The following is a 16,377-nucleotide window of genomic DNA, read 5'->3' as shown; positions in this document are numbered from 1 at the left end:
GTACATGGATGAAACTATAAAAATAAGCTCTGGTGGATTATAAAATATTCTGAAGCTGTTAGTATAAAAGAAGATTTTTTTAAACTTGTTCTCATTTTTTTTAAATACTATTTATAATAGGCTTTATCTTCCCTGCTTAGCATTTCAATACAAATAACTTTTCTCTTAAAACAGCCAATTTTGTATACAACAGCCAATTTGCTCAATAGCATAAAAATCAATAGCTGCTGCAGGAGGTAGAATATCTTTCATTTCCAAATTTTCTCTGAATACTACAAGTTTAATTTCTTACGGTAACAAAAAAAATGCAGAGTTCGCTTTTAAATAATCAAAAATACACAAGCTTAAAAACAAATACTTTCCTGCATCACTAAGATCAGTATAAAGCAAAATAACTACGAACAAGACTACCTGTTACACCCAGACAGAACTGGGTAGTGATTTTGCTTTTGTATTCCCAGAAATTTATCTTACACCTAACATTGTTTTCAAGCATGTTTAATGTCCACAGATTCCTTAAAAAAAATAAAATTGACAGACACTGCCACAGATTGCAGATGATTAGAAATTATTACTATTCTAACTAGATGATTTGTCACTAAGATGTCAGCAAGAGGAATACTGAAAATCGAGAACACGACCGAAAGTTTAAAATATCAATCACATTAACTGTAATTAGTGTTTCTATCCTCACCATTTGTCAACATGAGCTTAAGAACAGGTGAAATTACCAACAATGCCACAGAGGAGACTTAGTACATTGGTCTAACATACTGAGACCTACACATTGGTCTAACAATTCTTACTGCATTTACTTCCGTGCAAAACAGAAATGCTAGATATATAGCATGAATGCTAGACATATTATAAATAATTTGGCTGTAGCAAGTTGCAAGTGAAAGGCCAGAGCAGCATGCTATTGAGATAGATGGCAATTAAATTCTTGAGTTACTTCATTTTTGGAACTTAAGTTCTTTTGAATCTCACTTGTACATTTTGCTAGTACCTGCTTTTGTGAAGAACAGCTTTAAAGGTGACAGCTCCTACCAGTCAGAAATACAAGCCCAAAACAATCATCTCCTGGGCAACCATATATAGATACTGCATTGAGTTTAAGATTTACAGTGGAAAAAGATAGTTAACTGAATCATAAATATCAAACCTACATTAAGGGAATATCAAGGTTATTTTGTAACCCAAAAAGTTTTTTGCCAGTCTATACATACTGAACAGTATATATTAAACCACTGCAACTAAAGCAAATTTTATTATTTTGTTCACATAGATTTGAAATGCTATCTATTGACAACTGGCATTCAAATTCCCCTTCTTCTTGTATCCATATGGCATTTCTTAATCTATAAATTTCATGTTTGAAGTCACTGTAACATGTTGTACAAAAACACTTCTCTTAAACTTAGAGACACCAAATATTTGGTATTAGGAAATACCACCATAAAAACCTCTTCCATGAAAGAATTTGTTTATTTTTGTTTTTGTATTTTAAACCAAAATAGGCATCATTTTCAAACACAGTATCAAAATCTATTTTAAACTGTTTAGTCCCTAAGGAAAATATTATGTCCTTCTGTTTTAGGATATTAGTGCCAACAAACTTCACCTCTGCCCCCTTCTTTTCTTTTTTTTTTTTCCTCTCATTCTCCACTCCTCTTCAAATCCTCACAGTAGAAGGAAGACCACTAGGTGGACAGACCAGTAGACATACGAAAAAGTATACTTTAGAATGAAATAATGTTTTTTTAAAGATATGCAGTGACCAGTGGTTCTGAACTCAAACTGACTAGTTGCACTGAGCTGGTAATAAAAGCTTTCAACTGTTTTAGTGCAGAAGCAAACCCACACCTTATTTACTTGCTATCTTCCCATACAAACATACCTTAAAGGTCTTCCTTCTTTTCTCTATTAAACCTTCTCTTGCTAAAGAGGTTGTCATTCCTTCTATCTTCCTCTTTGGGGTTCTAATTCCAAAAGTGAAGGAAACAATAAAATGAAAATAAGTCATTCCACGTTACATGCTCAACTGTGAGCAGCAGTTTAAGAAGTCTCATCAGGTATGCTTTGCTATCATCACCTCCTGCACTATTTACTTTTCTCCGATTACATTAGAAAAACAGTCATCCCGTAGAACATTACGGACAAGAACTAGAAGAAGGCTAAATAATATGAAACGGTATTTTTCAGTTGTGTGTTTCTCTCATCTCTGACAGAATTCTTCATTTTGACAGCAACATTATAATGTTCCTAATGTTTCATTACATTTCCTGTTCTCCGGGTGGCCTTTCCGAAGCATCCTCTTTCCATCCTAAAGGAACCAGGGAACAGTCCTTCACCCTGCTCCCCATACTGCCGAAGGCAGGAGATTGAAAACACTACTCTGGTTCACCAGAGCTGCTCTGGCCTTGTACAGATATGCATGGTACTAGGTTCATGCATATCCATGAACAATACACCAGTCATGAACAACACAGTACGCTGTTGGCCTGTCAAATATTGCAGGACAGAAGCAAGTAAGGATTATCGATTTTGACATCCTACATAATGTACTGCAAAAAGACTTGAGTTATCCTACTTGTCAGAAACCTGTCAAAGCATGAAAAATTGATGCAGGAAGAGGTTCTTCCTTCATAAGAAAGAGAGACCAGATGATGATACAAGAGGCATGTGACAATAAAAAATAACCACTGACGATGCTTTCAGACACAGTGAATACTCAAGATGTGACTGCTAGACTCTTTTATCCACACAATCATTGTTTGAACAGTGTGGACAGAGTCAAAAAGAATGGATTTTACGTTAACTATACACTTGGATATATGTAATACCTACTTCTTCCAAACTGGTGCCTGAGGCTGTCTGCAAGATCAGATGAAGATTCACTGCTGCCTGGAGTCTTGTTTTTAAACTTATCTTCATTATCTGTACAAGCTACAGTGTTTTTCATCTTTTTCTCCCCTCGCTGTGTCCATTTGTCTCTTCACATCTTTCACCTTGAGTGTGCTCCAAACCTCCACGTCACTGTAATCTTATGACTAAGAAACTCCCTGGAGCTTTGTTCTGCATTTCAGTCTGCAGTTGTACTACTGTGGTAGTGTAGTTTGACTCACCATTATTTCTCTGATATGCATTAAAAACAAAATAAAATTTAAATTAATTAAATAAAATTGTAAAATCCAAGTTAACTATATACTTCAAAGGTCTTTTTCTCCCATAAACAACCAAAAGAAACTTACACTGCAAGGTTAAGATATCTATGAACTTTATCCCCTGATCGTATTTTGAAATTTTAACCCATACAGTATATGCAGATGTGGTTAGTCACTGGTATCAATTTTGGTTAAGTTAAATGCCGCAAAACTACTGTTTGTTAAAGAAAAATCAGAGTTTCTGATTTGTCTGAACCTGACAACACCACATGTACATTTTCTTGTAAAGCATATGACAGTACGTGACTGGCATGCACAACAGGTGAGTGAAATAATAATAATAAAAAAGAACTGCTGCCAAATGTTACTTATGCGAAGTCTGAAAAAAAGTCACACTGGCTAGCACTAACATTAGCTAAACAGTGCTTCTATTAGCCAGGAACAGCAAGAGCTTTGTGAATTATTGTGCAGCTCTCTGGTCAACGCAGATCTGTCTCTGGGAAGTCTGAAGTCTGCCTACTAAGACATACTTTAAGAACATGCAACAAAAGCTAATGCTATTTTGAAGAAAATAAATAATAATGATAAAAAAGGCAGTAATATGAAAAAGTCAGTTAATCTGAGGAAATAAAATTTTTAAAAAATCTATTACTGATGAAAGAGCAAGATAGTAATTGAACAATTTGATAGGCTTCTTCTGCATTTAGAAGTTATTTTCCCACAAAAATGGCTTCCTGTCTCATTCTGTTCTGAGCAAACCTTCTTGCTAAGATAAATGCCAACTCAAAAATATGATTTAAATGGTGTCCCAAGTTGCTGGATTCTCTTCAGCATACAGCATGAACTGAGTAACTGACTTCCTACTACACAAATGTCCTTATTTCTTCAATCTCATAACCTCAGGTGTCCATTACAATGAACTAGCAAAACATTTCTGATCATCCTCAGAGTCTTTACAACACAATTACAAGAGGCAGGGAATACATTCTGAAGAACCATCATTTATCACTGATAAGTGACAAGAAAAATCCATTATTAAGAAACGTATGGACAGTATAACCAGGTATTACATGTCCATACACAAAATATTCCACTTCTGCAACAGAAATGAGAATCTTTGTATCTTGACTGCAATACATTGTGAAACAATGAGACTCTCAAATGCTAAGTGGTTTTGGAATGAATAGCTCCAAAGTTCAGTAGAAATTGGTTTGTTGTCAAACACAGAACCACAGAATTGTTTGGGTTGGAAGGGACCTTAAAGACCAACGAATTCCACCCCCCTGCCATAGGCAGGGACACCTCCCACCAGACCAGGTTGCCCAAAGCACCATCCAGCCTGGCCTTGAGCACCTCCACGGATGGGGCATCCACAGCTTCTCTGGGCAGCCTGTGTCAGCGCCTCACCACCCTCTAAGTGAAGAATTCCCTCTCAATATCTAATGTAAATCTCCCCTCTTTCAGTTTAAAGCCATTCCCCCTTGTCCTATCTGCTCATGTAAAAAGTTTTATAAGTCCCAATAAGGTCTCCCCAGAGCCTTCTCTTCTCCAGGCTGACCAATCCCAACTTCATCCGCTTGTCTCTGTAGGAGAGGTGCTCCATCCCTTTGATCATCTTTGTGGCCTTCCCTTGGACTCAGTCTAATAGGCCTGAGTCCTCGTGCTGAGGGCCCCAGAGCTGAACACAGGACTCCAGGTGGGGGTATCATGAGAGCAGAGCAGAGGGGGAGAATCCTGTCCCTCAACCTGCTGGCCATGCTTCTCTTGATGTAGCCCCGGACAAGCTTGGCTTTCTGGGCTGCAAGCACACATTACCAGCTCACGCTGAGCTTCTCATCAACCAACACGCCCACGTCCTTCTCTGCAGTCTCAATGGGTTCTTCTCCCAGTCTGTGCTCATGTCTGGGATTGCCCCGACCCAGGTGCAGCACCTTGCACTTGGACTTGTTGAACCTCATTAGGTTCACATGGGCCCACTTCTCCAGCTTGTCCAGGTCCCTCCAGGTGGCATCCCTGGCATCCCTTCCTTCTGGTTTATCGACTGCACCACTCAGCTTGGTGACGTGCAAACTTGCTGAAGGTGCACTCGATCCCACTGCCTCTGTCACTGATGAAGATATTAAACAGCACCGGTCCCACGACAGACCCCTGAGGGACACCACTCATCACCGGCCTCCACCTGGACACAGAGCCACTGACCACCACTCTCTGGCTGCAGCCATCCATACAATTAGCTAATCACTGAAAAGCCCACCTTCAAATCCATCTCTCTCCAGTTCAGAGATAAGAACATTGTGTGCGGACCGTGTCAAAGGCCTTACAGAAGTCCAGGTAGATGACATCGGTCTGTCTTCCCTTGTCAACTGAAGCAGTCACTCCATCACAGAAGTTCAAGTGCTCTCTTCCCAGTTCAGCCTATCCGCATTCTCTAATGCATGACAAAACTGCAATCTTTCCCAAGACATTTAAGACAGTCCCTCCTTTGTTTTCCTTCTACTGTTTTTCTTTCTATTTCTATTCACATGAAACTTGAAAAAATGTGCTATTTAAATTATACCCTTAAATCAAATTTTGGCTGAGCATAACTTAAGAGGTCAAATTTGAAGTAATTCAGTGAGACAGACAAGCTAGGTACGCCCTTCTTCCCAGAGAGGTCAAACTCGGAACATATTCAACATAATTTTAAAATCATTAAACTTGATAGATCTCACAGTATAAAAGTTTCAAAACTGTGATCTAAGCAAAAAAGGCACTTCTACTTTCTGTATCAGCTCAAGCCACTTGTTAATGGTCACCACTAGAGAGAAGAGTGATGGACTCAGTAACTGCTGCTTCAGTGATTTAAACTAGACATACACTATTTCCTAAAGGTATCAGGAATACTGTTGTGTGTGCTCCTAATTTATGACTAAATACTTATTTCCCTGTTGTGTTAGCAGTCAACACTTCAGAAACACCAAGCAACTTCGGCATGTGTATTCTGAAGTGCTTAAACATGCACTGATAAATTCAGTTTTGCATTACAGGAAGACATAGTACTTGTAAGGATCAAATATAACTCATGGAAATCAGAACATAATCTTTTCTGACTACAGGAAAATGATCTTGGGAACTGTTTTCAAAATCAGAAGGAAACTACTATTCTGTTCCAAAAACTGGAGAACTTGTTGGAGAAACTTGTTTTGCATGAAAAACAAACAAACAAAAACAAACAAACAAAAAAAAAAAAACAAGAAAGAAAACAAAACAAACCCTCAAATAGAACTGCAAAACAAACCCACTGCAAATAGAACTGCTGCTTTAAGGTTTTAACTTTAATCCTACAGTGGTCAAACAATAAACTCTATTACTCCCATTATTTCAGCAAACAACATGAATCTGTAATTCAATGGTTTCACAGAAACCCAGAAGGGCTGAGGCTGGCAGGGACCTCTGGGTCCGTCTGGCCCAACCCCTGCCCGAGCAGGGACACCCAGAGCAGGCTGCCCAGGGCCACGTCCTGGCATTTTTGGAGATCTCCAAGGAGGAGACCCCACAGCCTGTCTGGGCAGCCTGTGCCAGGGCTCCCTCACCCGCACAGCACAGAAGGGCTCCTGGTGCTCGGATGGAGCCTCCTCTGTGCCAGGTTGTGCCCACTGCTTCTCATCCCATCACTGAACACTCCTGGGTAGAAACTGACCCATCTTCTTCTCATCCTCCCTTCAGACAGTTATATTATGATAAGATCCCACCAAGCGAGACTCTCTTCTCCTAGTGAGCAGTCCTGTTCCACACAGGACAGAGGTTGCAGTTCCTTTCTCATCTTCGTGACCTTTCACTGAACTCTCTCTGGTAGCTCCATGTCTCTCCTATACTGGACAGCCCAGAATTTGACACAGTACTCCAGGTTTCCTGGTTCCAAGGAAAATTTAATTCTCACTTTTCTAACATGCAATGATTGCAAAAACGTGTCAAATTCTACATAAGAGAGACTCACGGTGCTTCTCCCTGCCTCTTCTCCCAAGCCACCTGAAGATTTATGATCAGGTGACTTTCCCAAAGAACGTGAAACACAAGTTTAACTTCCTCTGAGATGAGCATCTCCAATTTCTCTTTTACTGAAAAAAATAAGGACACTAACACTCCAATCTCCTTCTGCGGCAGAGAAGGAACCTGGGGCATGATTCCAAAGACCCTGTTCCTGGAAGAAGCACCAACCTGACAGTCCCTACCTCACAGCTCCATGCTGCTCCTTTCCCACCCCTGCTACATCCTACTAGTTGTTTTGGAATAAATGCTTATGAGGTAGGGTGGTAAAACTTCCAAACAAACAAACAAAGCTATTTTTAGCCTGGATCAGTTGACTGACACAGTTTACAAGGTACAGGAGACAGTTGTATCAGCACCACAGAGGACTAAACAGAGGGCAGAAACAAGTGAACATGAACAGTAAGTTTCTACATTATCACAGAGGAATTCCTAAATTTGTATTTGGGTTCCAAAGTGTTTTTATGAGACTGAAGATTAATTTTCAGCACTGTAAAACAGGTGTCATTTTAAGGAATAAGCACAAGTGACTAAAGGGACAGTCAACATAAAATGTGTAAAAGAATAGTATGATTGTAGTCCTTTTTTTTCTCTGTATGTATGTACAGTTTTCTGGGTGTACCCTTACATATGTATATATAAACATACACATTTAAACGAGTCACTGTAACTTTCTACAACCCACTTTTATACTTAAAAATTGATGTAGCACTGAAAGCCCTCGAAATTGCAGTAGACTGCCTTGAACTACATCTTTCTGGCTGATCAAAGGAGCTCTCAGAAAAGCTTGTCTCGTGGCTTGCACAGAACACGCGCACAGACCTTCAGCTACAGCTTGGGCCATGCACTGGACCTTCGATACAGGCCTCTATAATGAAAAAAATAATAATAAAAAATAAAAAAAATAATAAAAAACAACACAGCAGCACCAAAAATTACAAGGTGATTTCCAGTGTTATTTCGAGGCGAGTGGGGAGACAGCCGAAGGGCAGACACGCGCCCTCTAAAAAAAATAACATAAACTTAAGAGACGTCGGGGAGGGGAAGGAGGCAAAGCCACGGCGCCCGTACGGGGGCAGGGGTCCCCGGGAAGGCGGCGCCGCGAGGAGCTGCGGCGGCTGCCCACAGGCCGGGCAGGGCCAGCGCCGACCCCCCCGTGCCCCTCCTGGAGGTCCGGCGGCGGTCGGGAGGCCGAGCTCGGACGCACGGACACCCGGACGGACACCCGGCCCGGCTGTGCCCTCACGGCGCCCGCGGCGGCCCCGGCCAGGCCGCAGGCACCGGGCAGTGCGGCCTCCCCCGCGGGCCGCCGCCTCCGCCGCCCCTCGGTGCCGCCGGTGCCGGGCGTTGCGTGGCGGCGGCCGGCGAGCGCCCGCGGTGCCGTTACCTGGCGGGCGGCAGGCGGGCCGCCGCGCGGAGCTTCGCAGCCGCTGACATTGAGAGGGACGCCGCCATGACGCTCGGCGCAGCCGCTGGGGGACGGACGGCGGCGGCACTGGGACAAACCTCCTCCGCCCGGACACAAAAACGCGAAGGCGGGCGGGGAGGGATGGAGGGGGCGGGAGGGGCCGGGGGAGGGCAGGCACCGGCAAGGGGGGGAGAGCACCCTCCTCACACCGCCCTCCCGCCCTCCTCCTGCCTTCCTCCTGCTGTCCTCAGCGAAGGACGTGGGGCCTGCAGCGCTTCGGAAGGGCCCTGCCAGGCCTCACGGCACCCTTGGGTGCGGGACACCCCGGCGTGGTAGGGGCTGAGCCCCGCTGCCCCTCATTAGGTGTCCCCTAGAAAACCCCTAGAAAGACCCCTAGGTGTCCTCGCTCCGTGCAGAGAAAGCAGAGCTCTGGTGTGTCTTCTTGCACGTCTTGACCTATTTCTTATTTTTTCTGCTTAAAATACACTCAGGTGCTTGCTGCACTAAGATAAACAAGTATCTAACATGCTGTGCTTGTAGGAGCCCTGTTTTGACTTTACACCAGTTCTAGACTTAACTTCCTATAGTCACACAAGGAAGATAAACCACTTCTAGACTTATTCCCGTAGTCAGACAAGCAAGATAAACCAATTCTAGACGTATTTCCTATAGTCAGACAAGGAAGATAGACAAGGCCCCAGTTCTCTTAAAGTTGAGTCATATTTTTAACGCATTAACTGTAAAAAGGCAAGTAAATAACAGTGCACACATCCTGGAATATGACGCTTCATTCACGGTTAAGGAAGATAGATTGCTGTAAAGGAAGAGTCAAACGCTGTGGTACTCAGTGCCAAAACCTCAAATGACCTACACTTTCCAGAAACACATGGTGCGAAAGTGCAGGGTTAGAGAGGGATCTGAAATGCTGTGAAGGACTGAAAAGTTTCTGGTTCTGGGGAAGAAAAGTCTGCATTCTAAACATCATTTTAATTATTTTGAAATCTGTTGCCATTTTTAAAAAAAGAAAAAGAAAAACCCTTATCTCAAGTTTCAATTTTACTGAAAAACTGGAAAAATTATAAGAAGCATTAAACAAAAAGTTGTGAAACTCCTACAGGAGATGTTAGTTTTGTCTAACGGTTTGTGAGTTGTTCCAGGAGAACCCTGCCTTTTTCTCTATTGCGCAGTTTGACAAGATCAGATACAAAAATTCTACACAAGCAAGTTAATTCAGTGCTTTCTTGTCCCAAATAAAAGACAGAAGAATAATAGTTCTAGTGAAAAGTTAAAGAAACTTTGAACAAATGTTTTCTGCAGTTATCAAATCAACAGAACATTAATTTCCAATGAGAACAAACAAACAACACCCTTGTATTATATAACCCTAATTAAACGTCAGACCTGGAGCCACTATTTCATAGTCTTTGTATTAGGCAAAGGTTGCAAAACAGTTTCTGTTGTAAATCATCCTGTTAGAATGTTCCACTCAAATACGTAATTTTCTACACTTTCTTCCCGTCAAACATTTCCGACTTACAGGGAAATGAAAGTATACTATTTTTCTCTTTCAAAATAACAGCAGCTATGCAGAAAAAGAGGAAAAATGAAAAATCATTCTGGGCAGCATAGTACAAAGACAGTAAGGACAGTGCTTTACAAATTGGGTGCTTTTACGGATAGGAGTATTTAAAAGGAATTTTTCCATCATTAGTAAATACGGTCAAAGTCACATGTAGTAAGACAGACAGCAGGAGTAATCCTGTAGCAATGATTAATTGAACATGGCCTATATGGAAAGGTGACAGCTTGCGTTAAATGTCAGTGGGAGACTACACCGAACCTTTGCGGTTACTAGTTTTATTTCATGTGTTTTGAGAGGTCTTGAAAAACTTCCCTGAGGTTCTGTGATTTTTTCAACTGTATCAGTTACCAACCTAATAATACACGTTCTCTCTCACACTGAACCTTCATGCACGTTCAGATAGACAGAGTAGGAATATCTGCCTCTCGGAAAACTCAAGAACTTTTATCCCTCTGTTCCAAAATCTTTTTCCAGTGGCCTCAATGATGGTAGGTTATAGGAGGCCTTCACACCAACTCACGTTTATTTCAGTTAATCTAAACTTGTAACTTTTGTGGTGCCTCAGCTAGGAAAAATCTGTCTTTCCCTGGAAGCAGGGGAAGATTAATGCTGTTCAAAGGCATCAGCTGGTGAAGAGTGGTTTGCTGAGGCCAGTTGCCCTTGAAGGTCCGAATGTAAACTGAGGCAAGCTGTGTGAGTCTGTCTATTCTCCGTCAGTTGTCAGATAATCAGAGCTCATCTGAAGACCTCTGGGGTAGACCCTGCTTTCAGGGTTTTTGCATCTGCTGTCTTCTTTCACTGTCAGAGATGGAAACGGCAGTTTGGGCAGCATGTGAGTGCATCACACGGCTCTCTTCTTTGAACTCAAGCTCTTCCTGCTACCTCTCCTGTGGGTGATGGGGAAAGGACAGGGTAGTAGCATGGGGCAGCTGGAGCTTGGAGCTGCCGCTTTATTAACTGAATCCATAAAAGGAAGGTGCCAAAATCAGGAGCTGCCTTTGGCAGCTGCGGGGAAAGGACTGTCTTGTGCTAGATCACAGAGACTGATGGGTTTGAGCATGTGTGCAAGTGAACGTGCTGCTAATTGCTAGCACAGTCCCTGGAAAGGTTTTGGCCCAGGCCAATTAGCACCGTCCCAAACAATGTCTGAGCACAGTCTGGGAACCAGCATGAGCCTGGGACTGTTCCTAATAAGCAGTGTGGATGAGGCCATTCTGGGTTTTGGATTGTGTTTTTGGAGCTGGGGAGAAGAGGAGAAAGAGTTTAGTTCTACGGATGTGAGCTGTGCCACGTAAGCTGAGCTGTATCAGGGGTACAAAAGGGTCTTTGGACTGTTTATTTACTAATATAAATGTAACCATAGCATTTGTTGCTGAAGTATTATTGTATAGCAGTCACAAACACGAGAGACTATTTCTAGACAAATAACCATAGCTCTCCAGAGACAGCATGTGTGGCAATTCCAAGCACACAGTTTACCGTGAAATTAATATGCACCAACAGTCCCTTGCAGTCTGGTGCCTCGGAAAGGGCGAGAGATACGAGTTTTTCTCTTTCCCACTTTTAACAGGAAATAGACCTTAGAAATAGACCTCTAAGATATTCCTGTAAAGTTTTAAATTAGGTATGTACGGTTTTATCTGATTGGCTTCACTTTGTGTAAATGTATTCTTATATATGATATAAGACCTTCTTAATCGTTGCGTCTTAGGTCGAACTAATCAATTTGTGTGCGTATACACAGTCTTAGAAAATAAAGCTTTACATGCAGTATTCCCCCAAATAATACAGTAAGTTGGTTTTTGAGGTGACCGCAAAAGAATCATTCGAAGTCCATACTTCCATGAAGGCTTAAACTTTTCATTCATAATTCTGGCTGCAAGCTGGTCTTCTGTCACTGATATACTGTGAAACACTGTCCCTCAAGACTGAAACAGTTTATGTGCCAGCACTTATTGTGCTGTACAGTATGCTCACAGTTTCTATTGTCTCACTCTATGAGAAAGCTTATTAGCTTAACTATGCAGGGTTAGAGTCATATTTTCTCTTCATATATGTGACCACCACACATTGTGAGAATCTGAGAGGAAAATCTAACCTTTTACTTTTTTTCTGTGAGAGAAAGGTTGTACAATTTTACTCTATGCCCAAGGAAATCGATTCAGATACAAATAATTTCATAGTCTCAAATAAACTGCAGTTAGAAGTGAGAAATCTAGAGATACTCCTTAGTGAATTGTTGTTTTGAATTGTTGCATTTTATCCTGGGTGGCTTGTAGGAACTATTCAGGAAACAAAGTCAACATTCTCAGAGATCTTGACAGCTCTATGTGGCAAAGCAGTGGTAGAAAAGGGGTACAAGACACAAGCAAACTGATTATACTGGTTACTGCTACATGTATTCTTACTCAGTTCCATGTTGTGTGTTGGCTGTATTGATTTTACGTACAGAAACGATCATTTCAGTGTTGGACAACTCTCGGATTCTGACCGTTCATATATCTAAGCATGGCGGTAGCTTAACATGTACTTAGTTATTCACATTAACTTTTACAGGACTGGAATTTAGTCTTTCAAATACCAATTTTTAGCTTGAACAGCATGTTTTGGCTTTGTAAGAGCTCACTGTGTAAGTAGTGACTCTGTTGGCTCCGTTTTACCCACAGTAATTTCTTTTGCTGGTGAAGTATCAGCTGCAGTTACCCTTAGAGGTTTTTTGTTTGTTTGTTTTTCCAAGCATTTGTAGTGGGACAAAGACTATTTCTCTTATATAGTTATTTACAAACCTTACCATGCTTTCAGTGCCAGGATAAATTTGATGGAAGATTTTGTCCCAAATGTCAATTTCTGCGTTAAAAGATGAGTGATCATAAGAACATGATGTTTGGGGATTTCAGTATTTATTTACATTCTCTACATGGTAGCCAGGTTGGTAAGGAAGATGACAGTATTCTCAAAGTCTGTTTGATTGCAAATGAAATTTAAAATGCAGTCGGAGCTGTCTGGATTTAATTTCTCTCTCTCCCGCCACACCCCCCCCCCCCATATGGGAGAATAAAACATCTCAGCTCATACAGGAGAAAAAAATTAAAACCAGGCAACGCCAGCTCCATTGTAAGCTTCACATGCAATCAAACAGTCTCGCAGGGAAACTCCCCTTCCTGACTGCACTGCTGCCACTTGTGAACTACAATTAAAAAAAAAAATCACTTTTTATACTCCCTGCTTTCAGGCTAGACATTGACATGTGAACCAAAATCTTCTTTTTAACTATTGCCCGGGAGGCCACCAAAGAATCCCAGCTGACCCCCTGCCATCAGAGTGAGTGATGGTAGGCTGCTGGTGTTGCAGCTCGCTTCCCTCGGGCTGCCACCCTGAGAGATCCCACCATCCACCCTCGGTGTGAGTGACATTAGCCCACTGGGCTTTGAAAACACTTTTCAGGTCGGTCATCGCGGAGAGATAGCTTCCTTCACACACAGCATCAGGGTGAGTGACGTCAGGCCGCTGGGGTTTAAAATACAGACCCTCAGGCTTGCTAAGCTGACACTGCTGAGAAAACTGCTTTTATTGTTTTACATCAGCAGGGACCTCTTTGTCTTTTTTTGTATTGTTTACTTAGAAGCCAGCCTCCCCCTTCCCCGTCTCCCACCCCAGACAATTATTAACATCTGTAGGGTAATTTCTAGTGTTTTTTTTTTTTTTTTTTTTAAACTGGAGGTGAAGCAGATTTTAGTCTTTGAATTTTTATAGCCATCTGCTTTCTCATATGATTTTTGAAAGATCCTGGGTGTGCCTGAGTACTTGTTAGTGGGAGTGTCTTAGCATAATAAAAGGAGAGCAGTTCTTAGAGATTCTGTTCCTTTTAGCCATCCTGGATAGATAATGCTAATATTAATTATTCTTCCATCAGAACTTTTCCTGAGGTTCGTGGACTTCAGGAAATGTTCCTCTCTAGTCTTAACTGAGTATAAGTCTGGCTGGCACTTGGTCTTTCAATTCGTGATACTAAAATTAAAAGGTTCCTTTGTAGCCAACCATCATAGGAAACCTGATCAGTTTTCATCATGAAACCTGATGTTTCTGATATTATTTTATCAGCTCTAAATTATGGTGATGACATTTTAGGGGCTTTGTGAAGTAATACATAGGATTTAGGATAAACCCCCCTAAACTGGTTAATGTGAAAGATAAAGTTTTAAAACTGTAATTATATAATTATTATAATAATTAACTGTAATTATATAATTATATAAGTCGCTGAACAGACTAAATCATTGAATCGTAAGTAGTGTGTTGGAACTGCCATTTTTCTGAACTCTATTTCCATTTCATTCAAAATTAGGAACTATTTCTTAACGTATTACTGAAAAGAAGTAATTAAAAAATACATATATTTTAAAGTTTCTAATTCTTTATGAAAACAGCAGCCAGGTGAGCTAAAATAAACATAAAGATTTGAGAATTTAGAAAAATAAAGTCTGAGAAAGATTACTTGGTTAAATGATAATTTAGTTAAAGGTATATAATAAGTTTATATTGAAACTAACATTTTTATCTTTTTCTTTCTCTCTCTCTTTTTTTTTTTTTTTACTGTTTGCCATTTGAAGCTCACTTTATCAGTGACCTGATCCTCACTTGGACTTGGATGCATAAACACATTTCGTAGTCAGATTTCACAAGAGGTACCATCACTCTGTAAGAGAAATTTAAGTTCTTTTAAAACTAGTTTTAAAGTATTCTCTCTCTTCTTACCTAATTTTTTGAATAGCATCTACTATGGATACTAAATGTCACCAGTTTCATTGAAGGAAGAGGCTTTTTAGTGGTTTTGGTAGATTAGCAGAGAATTATTAAAATATGTAGTAACAATTAATTTTTATGAAGCAGCTAGGCTGTCCAATAAGAAACGTGAAGATAATTTGCTTTAGCCCTGTGAGAACTTCTAAGGTGCTTCTAATGATAGGAATGCAGGAGAAGATGTCATCGAGTCCTCCAAGCTGGAGTTATCATCCTCAATAATATCCTTAAATTTAAGTTTTCTTCAACTCAGAAGTGTTCTCTGAAAGACACAGTTTTGATGAGCTTGATGATATTCAGTGGTAGGAAACACCATAAGACAGTTACATGTTGTGTGGCATTTTTTGAAATTATATTCCTAAGTTTTTCATTATCTCCACATCACTTTCATATAAACAGGACTTCAAGGCTGGCTGCTTTTTTATGCCCCATACGAAATGAAGCAGGAGCTGGATCCTGGACTTCTGCAGTTCAGAACCAGAGTCTAACTACTGTGCTGCAAAATTTACAAAAGTTTTTTTTCTTTCTCCTGGTGTGACAGTCCATGTGCTATTCGCCATGGTGCTCCTGTTTTCTTGACCAGACTGAAGAAAACCCTATTTCTTGCTCTTTGCAGGCATTGGTGTGTTGCTCAGAGCTCACTGATGAGCAGGCTTTCATGCTGCCAACATATCCCAACAGCTTCCATGGCTCAGTTCTTCTGGGAAAGGGCAAGTGTTCAGATCTCTGCAGTTTCGTGGTTCCCCTCTCATGGAAATCCCCAGGTCTCCATCTGCTGAAAGGACTGACCGTAGTATACTTTATATGGGGATGGAGTCTATCACAGAACCCTTCTGTTCAGAAATGTGAAGTTGGGCTCAGAGTGTCATGAGTTTTTTTGTTTTGCTTTGTTTTGTTTTGTTTTGTGTTTTAATAATAAAAATATGGGTTACCTCCAGATTTTAGGGCCTTTTTGTTTTACTCAGTTTGCATATTAAAATTATCCTACAGAACCATGAATATTATTTTGGATCTTTGTTGTAAAATGAAATTTAAATTGTCTCTTAAACACACAGTTTGATGGTCTAAGATTCACAAGAGTTGCCAAAAAGTCTGTAATATCTGTGACTGTCCATATAGAAATGAGCGGTGGATGTCCCTGTAGTAACTGGAATCTGAAATCAAGAGACGGCAAAAAAAGGAAGGCATCATCCCAATTGGGTTATGCTTGCTTTGTCTCTGAGTGCTTTGGTTAAGGAATTACGGATTCTGTAATGGTCTTAAGCAGTGGCATGCTGGTCTAGAAAAGGCCATACATGCATTTATACACCTTCTGTATTTGGATGGAAGTGATCAAAATCTTACACTGTAGTACAGCCCACTGTATTGTACTGCAATTGTGACCATCACTGTATTAA

At 40.9% G+C, this 16,377-nt stretch overlaps 1 protein-coding gene across 1 annotated transcript in view; it reads right to left on the bottom strand.

The window, feature by feature from the left end:
- Nucleotides 1-8,850, bottom strand: part of NDUFS4 (NADH:ubiquinone oxidoreductase subunit S4) — a 47,881-nt gene extending 39,031 nt beyond the window's left edge. The window contains exon 1 of the mRNA XM_035553674.1: nucleotides 8,578-8,850. Within this exon, the coding sequence (XP_035409567.1) occupies nucleotides 8,578-8,645 (68 nt within the window). The 5' untranslated portion in view covers nucleotides 8,646-8,850. The remainder of the gene's footprint in view (nucleotides 1-8,577) is intronic.
- Nucleotides 8,851-16,377: the final 7,527 nt, after the last annotated feature.

The sequence above is a fragment of the Cygnus atratus genome, chromosome Z (assembly GCF_013377495.2).
Source record: "Cygnus atratus isolate AKBS03 ecotype Queensland, Australia chromosome Z, CAtr_DNAZoo_HiC_assembly, whole genome shotgun sequence".
Lineage (NCBI taxonomy): Eukaryota > Metazoa > Chordata > Aves > Anseriformes > Anatidae > Cygnus > Cygnus atratus.
Note: the sequence above shows the minus strand (reverse complement) of the source record. Positions and strands in the feature narration are given on the sequence as shown.